We start from the raw sequence: 18,782 nt of genomic DNA, 5'->3' as shown, positions 1-18,782 counted from the left end.
TTTTGCCTGGCAGAAAAATCCTGTGAGGAAAAAAAAACTACATATGAGATAATTCCTGCCACAACTAAATTCAAGACCTGAAATTATGACAACTTACTTAATTTTTTTCAATGAATACGAGAACATTTTAAGGCCTTGAATTTAAAACATGAATGTGAGACTTTTTAAGACTTTTTTGTGGATGTGCGGATAGAGCAGTGTGGTTCCAGTCCATCCTTGCATAAATAAGTCCTCACACCCCTTCTATAGGAGGTTCACCTTCCATAGGAACAGCAACCATAGATATAAATTGCAGCGCATGTTGGAACGATACAGTTCTGGCATTCATTCAAATTGAAAGCCTGAAAATTGACATTATGTTGTCAATTTGACTGAGACTGAGCTGTTTGTTAATGTGCAAAAAATGTCAGTTTCCATATGAGCAATATACTATATACTAAAATACAGACACATGCTGCAAACACACGCTATACTTCTTATATTTTATCTAAAAAACTTATAGAACACTTTCATTTTTCTTTCTCTTCACAAGTATGCATTACTTTTATGTTGGTAGTGAAATCTCAACAAAATACATGGAAGAATTTTTAAAAATTCAAGGTTTGTCCAGCTTGATGACTCATCTCAGAGTAACTTTTACTCACTCCTGTAAATGTGACAGATTCATATTGGCCACATGGTGTCACAAAGCCAAAAGGAGGCGTATGAGATGTCCCGTCAACTGTTGCTGCTTTAAAAGTTTGGGCTTTTGTTTCAAAGAAAACATGAATGTTTGATTAGGAAAGGCCAGAGACTACTTTGCCCAAAGTTACTAAAAATAAACACCTTCATCCTGAATAATGTAGACGGGTTTGAGTGGAGCAGTCAATAATTAAGTGGGTCCTTTGCTGTGGGAGGACGGTGCTCATTTATAGCGTAGAGGAGAACTGTGCCAAGTGAGCTTAGGTGTCACAGAATTAGAGCAACATCCGCTTATTAAGTCCTGCAGGACAAAAGCAGATCTGCAACAAGTCTTTTGACCTGGCAGTTCACTAAGGGAATGAGATTTTCAATTTTATCCAATGTTTTATGAAAGTTATCATTGGTTGGTGAGAAAGGCAACTTCCATAATTGGGGTGTGTTTTAAAAACTCAACTGTACTTACAGGGTGATAAAATCAGCGGCATGCAGCCCATAAAACAGCCTTTAGCAACAATAAATCCAATAAGTTTGTCTCATACAGATTTTCTTGAGTCTTTAGGATCATTGTTCTGTTGATGACCCAGTTTGAGTTTGGACAAAAAGTCAACAGTCAGACAGATTACCTTACATTTGATGGTAGAATACCTTACAGAGTTCGTAGCTGACACCATGGTGTCCATGTCTTGTGACTGCAGCATAGTGTGCTATGTCTGATAGGTTCTTTGGGTTTCTATCAGTGCTACTTTGCATCATGTGCTTTCCTCCGGCCTGTCCAAAGAACATTGTTGGAGGTTGCCAGTCCGTCAAAGGACAACGACAGAATCAGCCATGCACACACTCAGATCATTTAGAAAGAAAAGACCAGCTACTATGCATGTTTCTAGGACAGCGAAGGGAAGTCGAAGCACCAGGATACAGCCCACGCATGCATGGGGGGAACATCCAAACCGAGGACCTTGCTGCAGGGCAACAGTGTTGACATATAAATACAGGGTAAACCTGAACATTGTGACAAAAGCAAGCTTGCTTTCAGGTCCTCTAGAAAATGTACTGAACGATCCTCAGTGAGATCAGCAACAGGTTTTTACCAAGTTTCTCAAAAAGCTAGCCTCTTAATGTCTGTCTGCAGAACAGAGAAGATCTCTGGCACAGTAATGTCCAGACATTATGCTTCATGCTCCCTTAACACCAGCAAAAACCCATATGCTAAAAGTCATGAACGCGCATTGATCTGTTGAATGTTTGAGGCAGCAGTTTGATCAGCCCGCCTGCTGAGGGAACACCTGGAGGAGGTGTGATGTACAATCAGAGTGGACGTTCAAATATCTAGACAGATGCTTCTTACCTTGCTCCTGATCTGTCCAGAGGTGGACACTTTCCGGATCAGCTTCTGGGGGCCTTCCTGCTCTGCCTCGCTGTCGGAGGACTCGTCCGCAGCCCCGCTGCCGGCGACAGCGCCCACCACATGGGCATGCACCCCCGCCGCGGACGACACGGCCCCTTTCTCCGGCTCCTGTCGGGGAAAGGGGGAAAACCAGTCGGGGTTAGACTTCGGTCGGTCGGCGGCTCCCTTCCTCTCCTTAAGGCGGGAGGAAGCGTCTCTCCTCGCTGTCATCTCTCCACGTCTCTGAGGTAATGATGCTTTCTGGAGCCTGAGTGGGCTGGCGGACGCATAGGGGGACACGCTCGGGGGTGGAGAGACCACAATTTCCCCTCAACCCGAGTAGGCAGATGGCTGCTATGGCCAGCCAGTCCCCGCCGACTGAGGCTGGTGGAGACCGCCTCGTCCACTCCGTCAGCCGGCGGGCTGGTCTGTGGCAGGGCAGACCCTAGTGGCTGATTCACTCCAACACCCACAAAGCCAGCGCCACTAACGGGAGTCACACTACATTTATTTATCAATAACTCCAAAGAATGCTGCGAAACTCTTTGACTATGAAGCAACAAATAAAGACAACTAAACTGAAACAGACGTGAGTAAAAATAATTGTGGTGTTACTCGTAATGGAGCAGACAACGCACAATAGATTAAATTTGACATTTAGCCTTTGCTAGATGGTATTTCTTGAACAAGCAAAAGACCTCTGGCGATTAGATCCTATTTAGTCGTTAAGACACCCCCATAAAAATCTGAGCGACAGATACGCTCTGAACACGACAGCTCTCAGGCTGAAGTAACACTTCCACACTAAAACCTAACAGTTAAAGCTCAGTGTTCGTGAAAACAAGTCCAACTGTTCACTTTTCTTTGGAGAAACACCGAAGAAGAGCCACCGAAGTGAGGTGTGCGCGGGCTAAAAACAAGTCCCCCGGCCGGTGTTGGACTTTTTACTAACCAGTTCCTCCCAGACTGGGCTGCGGCTGTAGGGGTACACATCCTCCATAGTCCCAGGCTTCGTTCTGCGTCCGCTCCGGGGAAGAGAGAAGAAACAAAACAGGGGTAGAGGTGGAGGAATTCAGCAACCTGCTTCGCCGCTCTGGCTCTTCGCCACCCCCGTGTGCGCACCGAGGAGGAGAAGCAGGACGTGGAGCCCTGACCGTGTCCTCCCACCGCTCTCTTCTCTCTCTCCCTCCCTCTCAGCTAGGACCGCGGCCTCTCTTCTCCCCCTGCTGCTCGCTTTCCTTCCTTCTTCTCTTTTCTTCTTTTGATTCTTTCTTCCCTTTTCTTTCTTTCTCTCTTTTCTTCTTTCTTTCTTTCTTGCGCGCGTTTTTAGCGCTGCGCGTGACAAAAGTCAAACAGCATTAAAAGTGATGGAAATATTGGCTGAGACTATTAACAGATTAGATTGGCTTGGGGTCTTTTATGACCAGCATTGATGCTCAGCAGTGGCTGTGGATATTGTCAAAATCTTTCAGTTGAATTTTTTTTTTTTACCCTCATGAGCGTACTTCTGTCCAAAACTAGGTTGGAAGAAGGGTGTTTCATATCAATTAAAGATATAAAGATAAGATATAGATATACTCAATAAAAGCATTTTGTTTTCTAATGAATTTCCAAAACATTAAATGTCTCATTTATGCTGCAGGTTTTATTTGAATGTATTGACTTTGCGATACTGCATATTTTGGTACCGATCTGATGCCAAAATGATACATTTATAATCTAAATTTATCATCAAACTTCTGACCTTTAGGTATTTTGTGGTTTTTCTTTTGACTTGTTTTGCTAGAATCTGGGTCAGAATTGGAGAAAGTTGGCACATCAAAGCAAATTCTGTTTCAATTTAGAATTGTGAAACTACAATACAAAAAATAAAGTACAAATACGTAAACCAATATCATATTTGTAATGAAGAAACCCCAAGTTTAGAAAGCTAAAAACATAATAAAATCCTAAAATACACAAAAATGTAGTGTGAAACAAATAAACAGAGACTAAACATAAAATTGAATATCCTAAAATTAATTTAATTAATTAACTGCCTAATTAGTCAAATTATATTATCCTAGTTAACTTTACGATATTAGTAAAAACTAGATAAAAATCATGCAAAAGACATTAAAATTAAGTAAAAACAAATGAAACAGAACTCAAGATAAATTATTTAACATTTTAATAGTTTATAGATAGGTTAAAAAAATAGCTAATACAGTTAAAGTAAGAACATATGCTTTTTATTTTGCTTTAATAAAAAATGTAATTTAATTTAATAAAAAATTATCGCTTTCTATAGCAGAATAATAGACTATGGGCATTTGGATTTTATACTGGCTTTTGTGTAATAAAAATGTGCCACAGCCCCTTTTTCCAAGACGATTTCAGCTCGCGTTACATGGTAGTTACTCAATATTACTGTGTGCTTTGACTGTGTAATAACAGCTCAAAAGTCTCATCAAAAATGCGTTGTGAAAATGAAATTGTTGACCTTAACCAAGTTGGGGGCCCAGCGGAACTATTCTTTAGAGAGCTGGACGCAACGGAATTCTTTAAGCCTCGGACTCCTCTGTCCCTCAGTTATTTTCCTCCGGCTCCGGCACTATGAGCTGACAGATGTTATGAAATGGGAATAAGGCCGTTCCAGCCCAAGGAGTGACCCAAACTTGGGGCTTTTTATCCCGAAGGAACAACACAAGCAGCGGCAGAATGCATTACCAGCTGCTACGAGGCGGCACCACGGCGGCTGTGGCCGCTAGAAGGGTGCGGAATATTCTGGGTTCGGTCCTGGGTCGGGACGGCTGGATGTGGAGATTCCATGAGGTCAAACTTGTGAGCACAGCCTCAGGTAATCTTCAGGCTGGACTGCAGGGGTGACGCTTTCAGAATGCCCAGCAGGGGAAAAATCAGGGGTTCTGTTGGTGTTTATTCTAAATTCATGGACCATTGTTTGGGACAGCAACAGCTTGCTTCTCTGTTTTACTTCTACACAAGTAAAGACCTGATTGGAGTTTGTCTTCGTAGATTTCTGACCTCTGTGGTGATAAAAGCGAGAATAGCTTGAAGGAGAAAGTAGGGTCAGCACTTGAACTAGTTTCTAGGTGAAAGGTCATTGACTCTCTTCTGTTGTCAGTTCTTTCAGTTCCAGTAGAAAATAAATGCCAGGCTAGTACTTGTGTGAAATTACTGATTCATTTCGTACTTATGTCACGATATTACTTGTTCTGCAGTCTCGGTAAACATTTGGGATGATGGTTTGCTGTTTGTATGTATAAAACTACTGGTACTAGCGGCACACCAGTAAATCGGTCCGATTTAAATAATTCTGTGATTTCCGGTCAGCTGATACTTACATGAGAAATCGATCTTATCTACCGATCTATCTACCGCCACTAAGTTCTGAAAATCAGCCACTGTCCCATTTTGCTTTATAAGTCTGAATCAGCACATCAGGCATTTCAATTGGCCAGAAAAATGCCCGCTAGATTCCAGTTGAAAGTAAACATTTTATTACAATATGTTTTTAACTGCGAGAAAAATTAACATATTGACTCTCATATGCTGAGGTGTGAAATGTCTGTTCATGTTTTTTCAGGAAATCAGAAATGGAACAAACACTTTTCTACACCAATGTGTAGAATGTAGATTTTGTAAAATGTTTTAAAGATTAGGGTGATGGCATTGAGAGCCTCTATTTTCATATTTAGACTTAAATACATTTAAATAACTCATTACAATTCCAGTGGAAATAATAAAAAGCTGCTCAGCAATTATAAGAAGGGCTTGCTTGCTGCAGTGCCAATGGCTATTTTTTCCTTTTGAGTATTGAGAAGTGTAAAAATAATTTTCAATGCGACATAAAAAAAGAAGTGCTTTTCAGGAAGACTCCTCATCCTCTTCTCTTTGCAGGTGACACTGTGACGATCGGAGAGATCTCCTACAAACTCAAAACCCCTCAGAATCCAGAACTGGTTCCCCTCAAATACCGTATGTGACGTTCAGTGTTTGTCCAGCTGTTCACTGATACACAGGCGTTGTGTTGTTGTCTAGATTTTTTAGCTCTCTGGTCTCCATTCACCAGTTTCAGACTCTGTGCCCCAAACGGTGGCTCAACATCTCCGATGGATCATGCAGAAGGACCTTTTGGGTCAAGACGTGTTTCTCATCGGACCCCCAGGACCACTAAGACGATCCATAGCCATGCAGTACCTAGTGAGTAACTTAAAAACAAACATTTCTTTTTGCCTTTTATGCATACGAGATGCAGCGAATAATTAGTAGAAGTTGTATTTAAGAATTTATGATGGCTGAAAAAGAAAATAATCACAGTGTTCTGTGGCCTAGTCGAAGTCAAAACCCCAATCTGATTGAAATGCTGCAGTGGGAACTGAAGAGAGCTGTAGATGCTTCATAACGAGGGGTGTGCAATATGGTCTTAGAATTTTATCATGATATTTTATCGTGCTATTGTGATAGCGATGAAAATGATGATTAAAAAACAATTTATTACTTCTTTTTTAGGTACCTGCATGGTTCAGCATTCATACCACCACAAACATAAATGCTGCTTTTAAAAACCATTCCTGCTGGAAACTTCTTCAGGACACAGCATAAATAAATATGATTTATATCAATGATTTGCACATTACGGATATTTATTGATGCTCTCTTGGAAAAAAAAAAAACGAGAGAAAATAAAAATGTAACATTTTAGTCTGATTTTTTTATTTTACTTTTTTTACCATTAGCTGAAATTTATTGTGACAATGAGGAATCAAAATTCATGTCATGGCAAGAATTTTTTTCACGATAAATGCCCATAACTTTGGTCAACTGATTCGTCTATTATCCTTCTCAGACGACCTGAAAAATGTAACGATTTTTGTAGAGTTCTGACTGAGGGACGTTCCAAGAAAAACTATATTAATTGTTATTGGTGCCATTTTTGTTATTCAGATGTTCAATTTAATGAGTTCATGAGTGAATTTTTTTTCTTGTCATTGTGAACTAGGAGCTGACGAGGCGTGAAGTGGAGTATGTGGCGCTGTCCAGGGACACCACGGAAACGGACCTGAAGCAGAGGAGAGAGATCCGATCAGGAACAGCCTTCTACATCGACCAGGTTCTTCTGATTTCTGTTGGATTCGTAGATTTCAATCAAGTTTGATTTTCTTCTGGTATTTCATCACTTTCAACTGGTGTTAGTTTGATTTGAGTCAGAATGCTAGGATACAAAGGTAAACTACAACTGATGATCAAATCAACTCTGTATGCTGTTTGCTTGAACACTCAGTAGCTTTAGAATGCAGTAAAATGACTTTCACTAACGATACGAGTGTCATCTGCAAACGCAGTGAACATTAGTCCATCAGTGAAATTGATAAAGAAATGCCTTGATTTCCATATAACATGATGCAAAGCCATGGGCCTAAATCAACTACTTGGATAAAATCACGGGTCAGACTGGATGTTATTACAAAAGTGTCTGCAGTTGTGGAAGTTCCTCCTTACAGTGTAGTTTTTCATATAGAAACAAGTAACAAGTAATTTGACAATTGAAATCAATTGTCAAATTAAAGATGCAATAATTTAAAAAATCGTATTCAAACCTGTTTTTTTTCCCCTTTCTGAGTTAAATTTCAAAAGCTGCGTTTTCATTACAAATGTTCGCAGAACTCTGTCGATATTCCGCCAATGTTGAAAAAACACACTCCGGCAATTCCAGTTAAAAAGGAACGCATTTGAAATCACACATGAATAAGTTTGTTCACGCGATAAGTCGTTAAAAATTATGCCACACCGTCATTTTCCTACCACTTCCTGTCATCTTCTTTGTCTTTTTCTGCCAGTAGTAACATCCAGTTGTTGATCACATGAGCAGCGTGATGCAAAAAAAGTGTCTCCATTGCAGATTTTCGAAACTGTGATTCAGCCGAAAAACCACCTCATCCTTTTTCAACAACTTTTTATCAAAAAATGTGAGTCTTTTTTCTAAATTGGTGCCAGATGCAATTTATTTTCATAACTCCAATTTGCACAGTTTTATGCTCTATAGAAACACAGTCGGCGTTAAGCCTTTTGACTAAGTGCTAATGCCAACGACATGAAGCTTCCAGGACTATTGGAGAATTTAGAGATGACCAACAATGATTGCCTTGTAAACGACCAGTATGCATAAAATTATCACACTGCACACTTTTTTTTTTTTTTATATCAACTTACATATAAATATACACCCCCATACTGGGTTAACTTTGTGAGTTTAGTAACCGTGGAAACGAGCTGCTTCTTATAATAAATATTGGCTCTTCTGACTAGAACCCTGTGTTCTCTCTTCATCTCCTTTTGGTTTGAAATGTGAAAATGAAGGTAAAATACATCAATACATTGTCATTACACACTGGAAGGTTATACAAACGTCCTAGTAGATTTGTAACAGCTTAGACGTGACAATCCTGTTGCTCATAGTGGCACCATGTTTGAATAACCATGTTAATTTGTTCATTTGTTCATCATTCTTTTAGTTGAGGCGTTTCTTCTTCTGGATTTGAATGCTGTGCACGTGGAAGGATTTTTGCTCTTACTTTTTATTTTTTCTTCCTTTTGGACAGTTGCTATATATATATATATATAAAACCATGGCAATAAGGTGATTTTTTTTTGTTTACAACTGTGAGTAGCTGATTATCATCTCTGAAACTCAGATAATACCTGAACTATGACCCAGGAGCAGAGAGAGACAGAGAAAGTTCAAACCATCTTTTCCATCGACCATTTGAAACGTTCTTCAGGTGATAGAAGCCCGAATTTGTAACTGTGTTTATGTGTCTCTGAAAGTTCAGTTCTGAGTCCAGACCTGAAGCTGATCTCTAGTTTCTAACTGTAATAACTGAAGCGGTACTTTGACTCTTGATTGTTCCTCAAATCAACAATCTTGAGGATTGTTGACTTGAGGTTTTCTGAACAGAAACAAAACTGAGTAGTTTTGTTTCTGATCAGCTGGAGAAAGTCCTGGAACATCCAAGCATTGATTGGTTCTCAGCATCTGTTCAGATCCTGGTCGGGTTTGTAGTCCCCCATCTGCGTAATTATGATCTATTGTAAATATAGCTAAAGGGAGAATGTAGATATTAAATCAAAGGGATCCCAGTTTTGAACCTTGGAGAACTACTTGGACAAGATGTCCAAGTAGTTCTGTTGAGCTACTTTTATCCAGAGTGTTAAACGTCATCAAATATAAATATAACAATAACAAGGTTCGGCAGTTTTACTCAAGTAAGAATAGAGATGTTTCACAATAAACATCTCTACAAAAAATGTAGCTCCGAACCTTGGAGTCAAGTAGTTCTCCAAGGTTCGGCATGGGATTTTTGTCCACACAGATTAAAATGTACCTATTGACATGATGAATATTGACAGAAAACACTTTATATGTCCCCCAGGGGAAATTTCTTAGTTGTTGAGCTACTTTTATCCAAAGTGTTAAACATCAGCAAATATAAATATAACAATAGCAATATAAAATGTATAACACAAGTGTGAAATTACAAGTAGTTAAGTATGACTTAAACATGAAATAAATTCAATAAATGACTTGAAATAACAATGAATGGCCCAGTCAAAGTCCAAATCTAAATCCAATTGAGAATGTCGGGCGATATTTGAAAGTTGATGTTCACAGATTAACGGTTTTTGACAAACGGATGGATTTGTAAAACTCAACTTCATTGAACAACAACATTATTATTTATCGCAATAATTACTTTGACCATTTGTTGTCCAGCAAAATTTGTTATTGTGACGTTCTCAGTTGCCACAGAAACCATAATGAGGCATCCACAAGTTTCAGGAAGTCAAATTTAAGACTTTTTAACACCTCAGCACATTGATCAGCCACCATGTTTTGTTGGTGGCCTGCCGTTTCTATGAAAGCGTTATGTAAAGGTGACAAAAAGTTTTAGACGTTGCCTTCCTCAGAACCACCATCCAGTGTGGCCATAGTGAGTTGGGATGTATTTCTTTTTTTTAGTTTTTTTTAGGAGTTTTATGTTGTAATTTCCGCCTGTGGGTGCAACTTTCTGCAGTGTTGGATCTGATTACTGTTTTAGGGATGATAATGTGTGGGTGTGGATTGGAAAGCTTCTCTTTCTGAGGCTAGTTTGGTATCGTAGGAGGTGCTAACTAGAACATCCAAGTATTCCTCTGGGCCCTGTGCTGGTTTGCAGCCCTATATTCATGCTTAATGTGTCAATCCCCGCACATCCGCTGTCCCTCCCCTCTCCTTAGCTCCTCTCAGCCCGTCTCTACCCCCGCCGTTATCCCACCCCTCAAGTTTCCATGCAAGCTGTAGTCACATGGATATAATCCCATCCTTGTTATAATTTTGACATTTGAAGTCACCCCTGTGCTGCTGCCAAGCTCTTATGTAAGGTAGCTTATCTCCAGCTCAGTTGTAGAGCGAATCAGACTCGCCACCTCCACCGGAGCTGAATTTAAAGTGCTGTCAGTTCCATCTAATTATGAGCTTCAAGCAGAACGTTTGTGAAACTCGACGTACCTTCAGAGAAACGTTTACCTCCTGTTCCAGCAGGTAGACTCTCCCAAGAAATCAGCGTAAAGTCTGTCCACCAGCTTTTTTTTTTCCTCTCAGGTTGCCCACGCCTCTTCTTAAGTTATTGCATCTAAAATTAACCTTTTAAAATGTCTGAATTTGAAAATGCTTGATTGTAACACAGCAGGATCCCCCGACAACCACCCATGTCTATAATAGTTTTTCAGTCTGTGTTTTTTGAATTTGACATTCTGAAACATGTGGATACCCTGTTTCTGTTTCTGCAGAAACTAGGCCTGTCACAATAACAAATTTTGCTGGACAAAAAAAATGGTCAAAGTAATGATTACGATAAATAATAACGTCTGTGTTTCGTGAGAATTTATGGGATTTTTCAGTAGCGTCAGATTAATGTTGGACATCAAAACGGTCAGATAGCAGAGAAGGGCGTGGCTCCTAGTGTTGAGCTTGCATAAAATTCAGAGGTGGGTAGAGTACCGCAAAAATGTACTCAAGTAAGAGTAGAGATACTTTGACACATTTTCACTCAAGTAAAAGTAAAATGTATCCGTCCAAGAAATGACTCCGGTAAGAGTAAAAAAAGTATTTGGTTAAAAAAATGATTCAAGTACAGAGCAACTGATCCAATTATCAATCACAATTATTTAAATAAAAAAATAACAAAATCAAGCAAAATATATATATTTTTTCCCAAACCAGTTTCTTTAAAAAAAAACAAAAAACTGATGAAACTTTAACAAAACACTGCAGGTGTGTGTCTGTGTGTGGTGGACTTTTGGTTAAAATTCAGTGGGTAGAGAATCCAGAAATTTTACTCAAGTAAGAGTAAAAATGTTTCACAATAAAATGACTCGGGTAAAAGAAAAAAGTACAGCGAAGTAAAAGTCTACTCAAGTAGATGCAATTGAGAAAATGTAACTAGTTACTTCCCAGCTCTGACCGAATGAATGCTTTGCTTTCCTTTGAACGTGAGAAAAACTTCAAATTATATAGAGACTCAGTCCAAGTGAAATCCTGGGCTGACCCCTGAGTCGCCTTGGCCTGGTTTGACCTCTCAGATGGTTCTCCTCTATAGTTACCTTGGGCTTGGATTTTAGTGAAGTTATCGCCTACAGACCTTAAGATAAAAGTGCAAGAGAGCCGTCAGCAGCTAAAACTCTTAACGGACAAGATCAGAACCAGCCAGGATCCGTTTCTGGTTCTTCTGGGATCCATTCGGGACGGAACAGAAGGCCCGTCTGTGCTCTCTCGATCCTGCGTCACTCGCATTTCTAACAATTATCTGATTACAGCGTTGGTGCCGAAAATGGACCAAGAGTTAAATTTAGAGCATCTGGTCCCCTCCACGGCTTTATAGCTCTGCTTCCCACACAACCTGCCACACATTTACATGTTAACCTAATTACACGGCCGCCCGCTCTGCGGTCCACCCAGACGGCTAAAGTTTCCTGTCTCTTGACGTCAAGACGGGCCCTTTGAATTCTGCTGAAGAGTGCGCTCGCAGTCAGTCGCACATGTGCTGCTCGACAAGCTAGATGAAAAAAAAAAAGAAGTTTTATTTGGTGGCCAAAAATAGGTTTTCCTGAAAGAGTTTTGTTTTGAATGTCTTTGGGACTTGTTTGGAGCATACTCAGCTGGTATTACACCCCAGGTTAAAAATAGTAAAGTGTTACAGGATTTTAAAGAAAACTATGATGATGATGATGATGATAATGGTTGCTTTTGACTTTTTTTTTTTTTTTTTTAACAGAAAATGAGTCAGGCGTTTTAGTATTAAATTACTAAAATGAAGTTGTTGTTTTTTTATTATGATGCATAGTTTTAAGTAACAGAGTGAAACTTTAGTTAATTTAAAGTTGCTAAAAATAGGCATTTATGCCTTATTGCTAAATTCAGCATTTTTCAAAGTTAGTCAGCAGCGGGTGGCGCTCACTAACTTTACTTAAACGTGTCACTGATATAAAAACTAGCTGAGTTTACTAATTGTAAAAAAGATCACATTTTTATGACGCTAATTAGCTATTAGCATGATTAGCATCACCAAAACAAAAAACAGTCGTTTGTTTTCCCTTGAAAATGTTGGTCCCGTTACTTTACCAGGTTTCCTCCTTCCTTTTTTTTTATCATCTTTTATTGCTTTTAACTTTAATTAAATGTCTCGCTGATAGTTGTACTAGCTAATGTCCACAGCGAAAAGTGTTGATTTTAGAGTGACTTAGTTGTCCTTACGTATGATGCAATTACTAATCATAAAAAATATACTACATTTCGATGATGCTAATTGGGTATTAGCATGATTAGAATCAACAAAACAAAAACAAAAAACAGTTGCTTGTTTTCCTTGAAAATGTCAGTCCTGCTACTTTAACAGCAAAGCTTCTATCAGTGCTCTATAACTTTGTTTAAATGTGACTTAAATTGTAGGAACGGTATTAATTTATTTATTAATTTATGCTTTTTTAAAGAAATTAAAAAAACAAAAAAAGGTTCTCAGACAGGAAGTAGGAACCTGAAGTTTGAAAGAGTTGAACTTCAGGTGTCCGTGTCACGAACGACCTTCACATAGCATCACTGAAAGCTTAAATTGTTGACAACTGGATCTTCAGACTCGTGTTTGGAGTCTGCAGCAAACTAGCTCCTCAGAAATAAACACTGTACGATAACAGGCTTCATTTTACTGCCTCTACCTTTGCTCCAGTGTGCCGTAAGAGCAGCAACACAAGGTCGCGTTCTGGTCCTGGAGGGGCTGGAGAAAGCAGAGAGAAACGTCCTGCCTGTCCTCAACAACCTCCTGGAGAACAGAGAGATGCAGCTGGAGGACGGACGCTTCCTGATGTCGGCCGAGCGCTACGACAAGCTGCTGCAGGTCAGGACGGTGGCGCGCATCTCAGTCAAAACCTTCTGAGATTTGGAAATTTGGAAAGTGAAATAGTAAAAAGTGGGTTTTTCAGGAGCACACCAAGGAGGAGCTGGACAGCTGGAAGATTGTCCGCGTGAGCGAGGACTTCCGGGTCATCGCTCTCGGTCTGCCGGTTCCCAAATACAAGGGCAACCCTCTGGATCCTCCTCTCCGCTCTCGCTTCCAGGCCAGAGACATCTACTACCTTCCATTCAAGGTCCGAGCAGAGCCCTTCACTCTGTTGGCTCGTCTCGATAGGGAGGTTAACTGAGCAAACTGTACACTGACTCGCAAAAGTGACACTGAAGAGAACCACCATGAAGCAGCCATCACCATGTTTTGATGTGTGGGTGGTGCGTTCAGGGTTTCCTACCAGCCTTAGCACTGTGCGGATAGACCAACATGAAGAAATGAGTTAAGTAGGAATACTTAATGCCTCTAGGATGCTGTGATGGTTTTTTGTGATTGTTGTGGCCTAGGGTTAGGGTTAGGCTTTTTCAAGTAGATGCAGTCACAGCTATGAATTTTTTTTAAACTTTATATTTGCCCCACATCAGTTATGCCCATGACTGTATACATTGTATAAGCAGAACCTACAGAACATCTCAAAATCATTTTTGTACACACACACAAAAAAAACAAGTGTTACCATTAAGTGTTGTGAAGTTAAATTAGAAGGGAGCTAAGGCGATTGGTCAGAATCGAGCTGATTTGCAGTGATTGGTCAGAAAAGAAGGAAATACAGAAAACGTTACAGTGATCAGTCAGATTTACAGAAAAGTTCTTTGACTGGTGAAAATTGCAAGTCTGTGCACAGTTTGCAAACAGTGAGTGAATTTGTGTTAATAGTTGCGATCGCAACATCACAACTTCCTGGAGGGAACTATTCTACTTTATTAAGGCGCTGAATTGTTGATAAATAATGAGAACACACCTGTAGCTTTTAGGTTTTGAATGGGTGTGCACTGCGAAAAACAAAATCTTACGAAGTATTTTCATTAGTTTCTAGTTCAAATATCTTAGTACACTTGAAATAAGACAAAACTAAATTGCAAGAAGCTTTTGGGAAAGATGTAAGAGCTTGTTTAGAGTCTAATTCCTTAATATTGATGAAAATGTGCAAGTTCCACTTGCAGATTATTTCACTTAGAACAACACATTTTTCCCATGTTATAAGTAAAATAATTTCCCAAACGAACTAGTACATTTTCATCAATATTAAGTATTATTGACTTAAGATACTATTTCTTGCTGAAACATTACTTGTATGTTAGTTTTGTCTTACTTCAAGTGTACTACGATATTTGCACTAGAAACCAAACCAAAAATACTCGGTAATATTTAGTGTTTTTTGCAGTGATGCCTCCACTTCAGTTCTCATCTTTCCACTTCCAGGACCAGCTGGAGTTGTTGTACAGCGTGGGGCCAAATGTTGCTGCTGAAAGGTGAGACATTATGTTTGGAATGCTTTTCAGATAAGTTGTGACGTGTCTCATGAGGAGCCTCGTGTTGTGTTCGGTGTCGTAGGGTTTCCCAGCTGCTGTCACTCGCCACAACGCTCTGCTCCCAGGAATCCTCCAGTCTGGGCCTCCCCGACTTCCCTGTGGATAACCTGGTTGCTGCGCTTCACGTTCTGGTACGATTTAGGAAGATAAATCAAAACTGAATTAAAGAAAAAGATAAAGAGAGCAAAAAATAAAAACAACATGCATTATTGTTTATGTTTTGTTGCTGCAGAACACGTTTCCCATGCTGTCCTCCCAGCAGCTCGTCCAGAGACTTTATCCCTACAAGAACATCCTGGGAAAGGACGGACACACTGCGGTGGAGAGTGTGTTGAGTGTGAGTGCAGCAGCTTCGTTTAGTTTTAAGTGGTTCCTTCCATCAGCTTACAATGAAAACCTGACAGACGTGTTGCTCCTCGTCACTCGCAGCGGTTTGAGCTTCTGGACGGCCGTCGCCAGGCAGCACCCAGCAACGTTTTGAGCGTCTCCTCCTCCAGTGGCCGTGAAGGCCACGCGGATGTCACAGTGCAGGCTGCTGACAAGGAAATCACCTTCCAGGTATCAGGACAGCAACGTCTGCTGCCTCGCACGTCTACCTGGAGTTAAAACCTTTTCCTTTCATTTGATCTTAACTTGCCTGCCGATCTTGGATATGTCTGGTTTTAGCTTGGTCGATCTTCCCTGTGGTTTTTTCCCCCTCACTCTCATTCTTCTCATTCTTTTGATGTTGTTGCATTGGAAGCTGAAATTTAAATTACTGATTTTAAGCAATGAAAACATACAAAGGCCGATTCATTTATCTTTTTTTTTATTTTTTATCTTTTGTTAAATCTAACATCTGATTTCATTGGTACTTGATATTTCAGGAAATATCAAGGTCTCAAACTAATAAAATGTCCAGTTTATACTACATGGTATAAACTTCCCTTATGGGGATAAGAGAGAAATAGCTTATCATCAACATAAGTACAAGACTTTGAAAGAGTCCCGTGGAGGTAAATCCAACAAACTGATCATCTGATTGTTTTTGGAAATGAAATAATTACCTCTAAAGAAAAGTATGTAAAAACAGCTCAAAAGTTCAAGAAACTCCTAAGGACATTGCAGCTGAAGAGAAGTCATCCAGTTCATCAAGAACGTCAAGGTGTGAGCTGTGAATGCAGGGATGAAGGCATCTGGACATCCATTAACGTCCAACAAACATCCTACAGCGTTCAAACAGTCCATGCTGGAGGTCATTTGTTGGAGTGTTCGATTTATCCGTCCAGAGCATGGCTAAAACTTCCTCCAAAGATTCCCTCTTCCAAACATCCCAAACCATTTGCTACCAAAGCCTTGATGCATTGATGTAATTTCAGGTTCCAGCAGGCAGCAAAGAGCCGCGGCCGCCCAACAGCAGCGCCACCTTCATCAACACACCCAGCCACTCACAGCTGCTGGCTGAGATGATGCAGTCGCACATGGTGAAGGATTTGTGCCTGATAGGCGCCAAGGTAGAGAACACACATACACACACAAACAAACAAACACTGTCTGATGTTTCTACTGTTGTCATGGTTCCCAGGGATGCGGGAAGTCGGTGATAGCAAGAGAGTTTGCCGAGATGCTGGGATACAGCATAGAGCCGGTCATGCTCTACCAGGTAAATAAGAAACATCCAATCTGCTGCTGTTTGCAATTTTTTTTTAAATCTGTGAAAGTTGGTGCAGAAAATAGGAACATCATCTCTACAGGAACCGTTTATAGGGAGTGCATGGGGTAGTTTTCTGGGGGGAATTATTACCAACTACGCTGCTGTTGCATTTACCAGTGCTATGTACCACAGTATAAATTTACCCCAGGAGAGGCACCTGGTGGTGAGGAAGTAGTTTTTCCTTCATCAAGAAGAGTTTAGAGGGAGAGTATGATGTAAAATTGACTTTTTTGATATCATGTTATAATGTCGGGTCCCGCCTCCCACTCAGCTCCTCCAGACTAGCGGCAGCAGCAGCTATCAAACTCCTGGTGGAACTGCGCATCTGCTGAACTCATCATAAGAACTTCTTCTCAGTCCAACGCTCCTAAGTTCTTAGGAGCAAACGCTCCTAAGAACGTTTGCTAAGGGCTTAACTGAGAAACCTTGTGATGACTTCCTGAAGGCAGAGTTTCAGAAAGAGCAGGAGCTTCTTATAGAGACAGAGGCCCAAATTCAAGTCTATAAACTGTGAACTCAAATTTCGTTTAAGTCATGTTTGATATATTCAGTATATTTGTAGAAATTAAAGGAAACATGATTGTGCTATTAAAGAGCTCAATGAAAATACATAACACTTCAAATGTCAAGCCTCATGTTTGTTTCAGAAGTTTTTATGTCGTTTCCTTCAATGGTCCTTGATGCAGCACCACCACAGGCCAAGGAGGGAACCGGCTTTTCAAAGGGTTTGGTTCATTTGACACAGTGCAGTGTGAAAACGAACCGCACCAGCTGAAAAATCAAACCGATTCTATCGCACTATAAAACATCCATAAAATTGGAATGGGACTGACAGCAGTGCTTTCTAAACATTTTCTGGTATTTCAGGGATTACTTGACTTTGTGTCTACAGTAAAAAAAAAAATCTCCTTGTATAAATAACGGCTTTGATGATTTACGTGACCCTGGAGCCTCTGCTTTGATGGCAGTTCTAGGTCCGGCCCGTATCTGAAGCACCAATTCGGTGCAGCAGGACGACGGTCAGTCGCTCTCTAAGGAGACGCTTTCACAGCTCAGCAATCACTGCCTGGAACAAATGACCCAACTCTGCTTGTCTTCCCACTTCTACCCTTAAACTCTGCTGTGACATGTTACCATGATATTAAATATGACAGGGTTGCTCAGCAGAGCCCCCCCTCCCCAACAGAAAAAGTGCCATTAGGTGTTATCTGTAAAGCAGAGATATCCTGTTTAGCAGCCGGGTCGGGTCATGTGGGGACGGAGTTAATAGAGCTGATGGAAAAAGACCCCCAGGTTTCTGTTCTCATTCACTTGGTGGGATTGTTGGTTTCGTTTTCTTTTTTCAAACAGTCTCTGTTGAAAACCAGAATCTGTATGTTACTGAGTCTTTGCTTAAAAGAGCCAAGTTTAGACGTTATGCATGGCTGCATGAAATAAATCTGTCACTTAGCTCAGCAGTCCATTGTCAGCCAGTCAGCTTTATTTATGTATCACTTTTAACGTGCTTCATAAAGATAAACAAACCTTCTCCAGAATAAATTATGGTATGATATGAAAAGCTGGACCAATATCATTATCTGATACCTGATATTTATCGATATATACCTCTACCTTCGCAACAGCGTGAAAAAACAACCAGACGGCTGACTTTAGTGTCCTGCTTCACTTAAAAGCCCCTCAGATGGAAATGAACGATGGTTACTTTTCAGAAGATTTTGTTTATATCCGCATAATCCACTGATCAAACTTTGTGAATATTTTTTCACGCGTACAAGCTCAAAATTTCACTTGCGCGAATTACGCCGGTCGCTCGGCTTGACGAGAACAAACAGCTGCTGCCTCGCCGCGCAAGTTTCATAGGAAATGAATGGAGAGAAACATTTCTAAATGAACAAAATGACTTCCTTAAACCTTCCTGAATATAAAACCCTTTGAAATCTTCAGACATGTTTGGCTCGAGAAAATGAAAACTAAAAAAAATAAATAAAAATCTACATACAGTGGTGGTTTTTGATGCATGGGCAGTTGACCAGGGCGTCATCAGAAAGGGCAGGGGG

The 18,782-nt window shown here is 40.3% G+C and overlaps 2 protein-coding genes across 3 annotated transcripts in view; one reads left to right on the top strand and one right to left on the bottom strand.

Moving 5' to 3' along the window:
- Positions 1 to 3,290, bottom strand: part of LOC106963955 (diacylglycerol kinase eta-like) — a gene marked incomplete at its 3' end in the record, with an annotated part of 65,507 nt that extends 62,217 nt beyond the window's left edge. The window contains exons 1-2 of the mRNA XM_015059151.1: positions 3,018 to 3,290; positions 2,027 to 2,194 (exon numbers count right to left, since the gene is read on the bottom strand). Of these exons, the coding sequence (XP_014914637.1) occupies positions 2,027 to 2,194; positions 3,018 to 3,065 (216 nt within the window). The remainder of the gene's footprint in view (positions 1 to 2,026; positions 2,195 to 3,017) is intronic.
- vwa8 (von Willebrand factor A domain containing 8) overlaps positions 2,226 to 18,782 on the top strand; it is an 82,436-nt gene continuing 65,879 nt past the window's right edge. Inside the window, exons 1-12 of one of the 2 annotated variants that reach the window (XM_015059153.1) lie at positions 2,226 to 2,313; positions 5,966 to 6,043; positions 6,138 to 6,268; positions 7,068 to 7,178; positions 13,327 to 13,494; positions 13,580 to 13,744; positions 14,923 to 14,972; positions 15,055 to 15,163; positions 15,265 to 15,369; positions 15,462 to 15,590; positions 16,391 to 16,525; positions 16,597 to 16,674. In XM_015059153.1, the coding sequence (XP_014914639.1) occupies positions 6,185 to 6,268; positions 7,068 to 7,178; positions 13,327 to 13,494; positions 13,580 to 13,744; positions 14,923 to 14,972; positions 15,055 to 15,163; positions 15,265 to 15,369; positions 15,462 to 15,590; positions 16,391 to 16,525; positions 16,597 to 16,674 (1,134 nt within the window). In that variant the 5' untranslated portion in view covers positions 2,226 to 2,313; positions 5,966 to 6,043; positions 6,138 to 6,184. Of the gene's footprint in view, positions 2,314 to 4,570; positions 4,905 to 5,965; positions 6,044 to 6,137; positions 6,269 to 7,067; positions 7,179 to 13,326; positions 13,495 to 13,579; positions 13,745 to 14,922; positions 14,973 to 15,054; positions 15,164 to 15,264; positions 15,370 to 15,461; positions 15,591 to 16,390; positions 16,526 to 16,596; positions 16,675 to 18,782 lie in introns of those variants that run through there. The other variant, XM_015059152.1, reaches the window with a different exon arrangement.

This window comes from Poecilia latipinna, unplaced genomic scaffold (genome assembly GCF_001443285.1).
Source record: "Poecilia latipinna isolate Pla-1442-1.1 unplaced genomic scaffold, P_latipinna-1.0 Scaffold1605, whole genome shotgun sequence".
Classification (NCBI taxonomy): domain Eukaryota; kingdom Metazoa; phylum Chordata; class Actinopteri; order Cyprinodontiformes; family Poeciliidae; genus Poecilia; species Poecilia latipinna.
This window is presented reverse-complemented; position numbering and strand designations above follow the sequence as displayed.